Source organism: Acyrthosiphon pisum, chromosome A3 (assembly GCF_005508785.2).
Source record: "Acyrthosiphon pisum isolate AL4f chromosome A3, pea_aphid_22Mar2018_4r6ur, whole genome shotgun sequence".
Lineage (NCBI taxonomy): Eukaryota > Metazoa > Arthropoda > Insecta > Hemiptera > Aphididae > Acyrthosiphon > Acyrthosiphon pisum.
This window is the reverse complement of record NC_042496.1, coordinates 41,944,074-41,947,691: the sequence shown is the minus strand read 5'-3', so window position 1 is coordinate 41,947,691 and position 3,618 is coordinate 41,944,074. Positions and strand designations below refer to the sequence as shown.

The 3,618-nt window shown below is 30.6% G+C and overlaps 2 protein-coding genes across 2 annotated transcripts in view; one reads left to right on the top strand and one right to left on the bottom strand.

Moving 5' to 3' along the window:
• Nucleotides 1-1,240, bottom strand: part of LOC103308647 (protein PFF0380w) — a 13,073-nt gene extending 11,833 nt beyond the window's left edge. The window contains exon 1 of the mRNA XM_008182395.3: nt 629-1,240. The gene's annotated coding sequence lies outside the window, so the exon portion shown is untranslated. The remainder of the gene's footprint in view (nt 1-628) is intronic.
• Nucleotides 1,241-1,273: 33 nt separating this feature from the next.
• Nucleotides 1,274-3,618, top strand: LOC100164293 (histone H2A deubiquitinase MYSM1). Its single transcript, XM_001951202.4, has 6 exons — nt 1,274-1,750; nt 1,833-1,896; nt 1,956-2,327; nt 2,408-2,564; nt 2,624-2,739; nt 2,843-3,618. The coding sequence occupies exons 1-6, from the start codon at nt 1,662-1,664 to the stop codon at nt 2,933-2,935; spliced, it is 891 nt and encodes a 296-aa protein (XP_001951237.1). The 5' UTR covers nt 1,274-1,661; the 3' UTR covers nt 2,936-3,618.

The following is a 3,618-nucleotide window of genomic DNA, read 5'->3' as shown; positions in this document are numbered from 1 at the left end:
ACAACGCATGCGGGTATAGCGTCTCTTAATAAAATATGTTATACCTAATTAATTTATATAAGTACTAGAATAATTAGGTACCTACAACCTACACCTTCAACAGTATTAAGTTTTTTCTCCTTTATTTGAGATAAACAATCTATACCTTAGGGGCACAATAAGTTTATATGGTTAGAGTAATTTACAACATGATACACTCGACGTGAGAAGTCATCCACTAATGACACTCAACTGATTGATTTTTTTTAATTTTTTAATTTAATTTTTTTTTTTTTTTTTTTATTTTTTTTTGAGTAATTAGTAGACAGTATTAAGTTAATACTAAAATAAAACAATAATGAAATACAAAACTACTACCTATAATAATTTTTTGTACAAATTACTTTAAATACCTACCTATTAAATTAATTAGTAAGTATATAGATTACATCTCCTCAAAAAAAAAAAATACATTCTTACCACAGAATAATACAAAGGTCTTACCTCTTAATTTATAATACAATTGTCTACAAAACAAGTACAAACATTAATTTAATTTTCAATCGTTACAGAAGAGCATAGAGCAGTAGTGTAATACGAACCTAAACATACATTTCAACACCAATAGACTACAATAATATTTACTCACTCGATGTGGAAGTAGTACTTGAAAGCGGAATAACTTTTATTGCAAAATTAACGTAGATAAATATTAAAACAGAAAACCCAAACGTTTGGGAATTATATTCTAAGTATAGTTGCAACAAATGAGTCTGAACTCACTGGACACTGACAGACCTACACATTATACAGAACGTTAAGATTAAAAGTCATTGAACATTGGACAGTGACGCGCACGATAACCCGAAACGGAAATACGGCGACGATACAACACGAGGAGGACGACGACGAACTACAAACTACAAAGCCACAAAGGGCACAAAGCTTTTTCCGTTAACGACGTAAATTTTCCGTTAAAAAATAAAAACATTATGGCGGTTGTTCTTGTTCAAAAATGTTCTATACGCATGCGCCACCACGAATGGCTCGAACCACGGATATGGATACTATGGTTGCACAACGAACAATAATATGACGGCGCCAAATGTTCTTATCAAGTTACATAAATACATACATAGTATCCATACAAAAAAAAGTCGCGACATACTAGCGCTCCACCGTGGCTAGGTAACCCGGTTTGGTTACCGTAACTCAGTAGTAGTTGTAGAGGGCGCTAGTAAAACGCGACTTTTTGTCAGAATTGATAGGAATATTCGGCGCCGCTCAGCACTGTGGGCCGTCGTGCAACCATTGAACCATGGTATCTATATCCGTTGCTCGAACTATCGCGCGGCGGTCGTGGACGAACCATGAGTGTGAAGTAAGTGACACGACCGGCGATATATTCGTTACGCTTTCGGGACTAGGTTCATCCGCTTCGCTAGATTCACATGTCTATTCAGTCTACACATCCCCCGATTCCCTTTCGCCTCTTACCTCTCTACATATGTTGTCCACGTTGCTTGGACGTTGCGAATTTGCAAATTGCGGTCGAAGTTGTCACTGATCAACATCAATTGCCCGAGTTTCCGTATAATTTGTCTAAAACAAAGTGTTCGGATTAATAAGTCAATGAAAAGAGCTGTTTGTTTTTTTTTTTAAAAAGACGGAATTTGTGTGAGATGGACGACGAAATAATAGACGTGATCACCGAATGTAGTTTCGATTATTTGGAATCCCTGTACGAACCGTGGAACAAGATCAACTCGACGTAAGCAATAACTGCGATCGCATGGTCGTCTAATTAGGTTATTAGTTTTTCCTAATGAAACGAGTTAATGGTTTGTCCCTAGGTCATATAACCCAATTAGTCCTCAATGGTTGATTCAACTGGCAGACGATTGGAACTCTGAACATGTAAGTGTTTGTGTGTGGGTCTAATCATTTTTAGCTAAACGTGCTGGTCTGTGTTATAGAGCGTACGCAAGAATGATTCAAGGAAATTAAAAAAACGTCTGTCAGAAGATGTTTGTGATGAGTCCAAATACCGGGAAATTCTCAATAAATACAAAGAGAATGATGTATTTGTACTACCAAACGGTGAAGAAATAGTTAGGGTTCGTAATGATTCCAGCTCTGATTCAGAAATCGATATTATGGATGGAGAGACCAATACTAATAATATTGAGGATTGGCAGTCAGTTATATCACATGGTTTCACAAGAGATATAGAACACATACCAGCACCCACTCAAGAAAGACATATAGAAAGTAATATTATTACTGCAGATGAAAGATATTATCATCCTAACTTATTTGGAAAAAAAGATGATAAAAAATATTTAAAAGTAATTTTATAATTAATAATTTGACTATTGTAAAGTTTTATATTTCCTTTTTTAAAATTCTTTTGTATTGTTTAATATAGGTAAGAAACACTATATTAGATTTGTGGAAAGCAAATAAGCCATGTTATGTATCAAAAACATTTGCTAAACAAAAAATGAAAAAGTGTGGTACTGCAAAAGACATTGGACAGGTGCATTCATATCTTGAACGTAGAGGATACATTAATTTTGGATGTGGTAAGTTATTAATGGTAGTATGAGGTACAATTTTAATAATAAAATATATTTACTTTTAGATGAATGTAAATATCATAAAAATATTAAAAAAGAATTAGTTAAAGCCAGGATATTGAAAACTCAATATAATTTAAAACCACCTCTTCTTCATGGAAAAAATAAATCTTTTAAAAAAGTAAGCACCTTAATTTAAAATACTAAAACATAAAAATTAATACTTGTAAATTGTAGTTCTGATTTATGAAATAAAATATTGTTTTTTATACATTATGTTTCAGATAAAGGCAATGGGTGGTTACACAATATGTCATGATAAAACTTCATCTCAATGGGAGCATAACTATTCAGTCCCCAAACGAAACAAACGTTAACTAAAATACTTATTTTATAAAAAAAAAACATTTTGGCTGTGAATGGGTTACATTATGGTAATTATTCATATATTAAATAAGTATTAGATTTTTTTATATTTATAATTATTGTGTTATTTTTTTAAGAAATGACTGAGGCAAATTAATGCAATTTTCATTTTCATTTTTTATTAAATACATTAAACATATCTAATCTATAAATGTAAACAGAATAAATATCAAAAATAGTGACCCATATTCTAAACTTACTTGTAAATTGTGTGTATGTTATAATTTTATAACAAATGTAATCTGTTTGCTATAATTGTTGACTATTATTTTTATTGTTACACCATTTTTTAAACTACATTTTTATAATCTAGTTTGATATAAAATATCTGAGTATAATAAATACTTGTATTAACTGTGTAATGATTATTAAAAAATTGCCTATTGATTATAAAATATGAACTTAGGATTATTATTATGTTAAAAAACTACTATTTTTATTTAACACATGTAGTTTTTAACTTATGCATAATATAACAATAAAAATCTGAATATGTTTTAATAATTCTTTCTGTATTTCATTTAATATTAATGCATTATTATAATTTAATTTTGTTTTATCTTATGTGCTATGTGTTATACGAAACCCACTTAAAATCCACTTGGAGAATTAAATAAAATAACATTGAGTATGG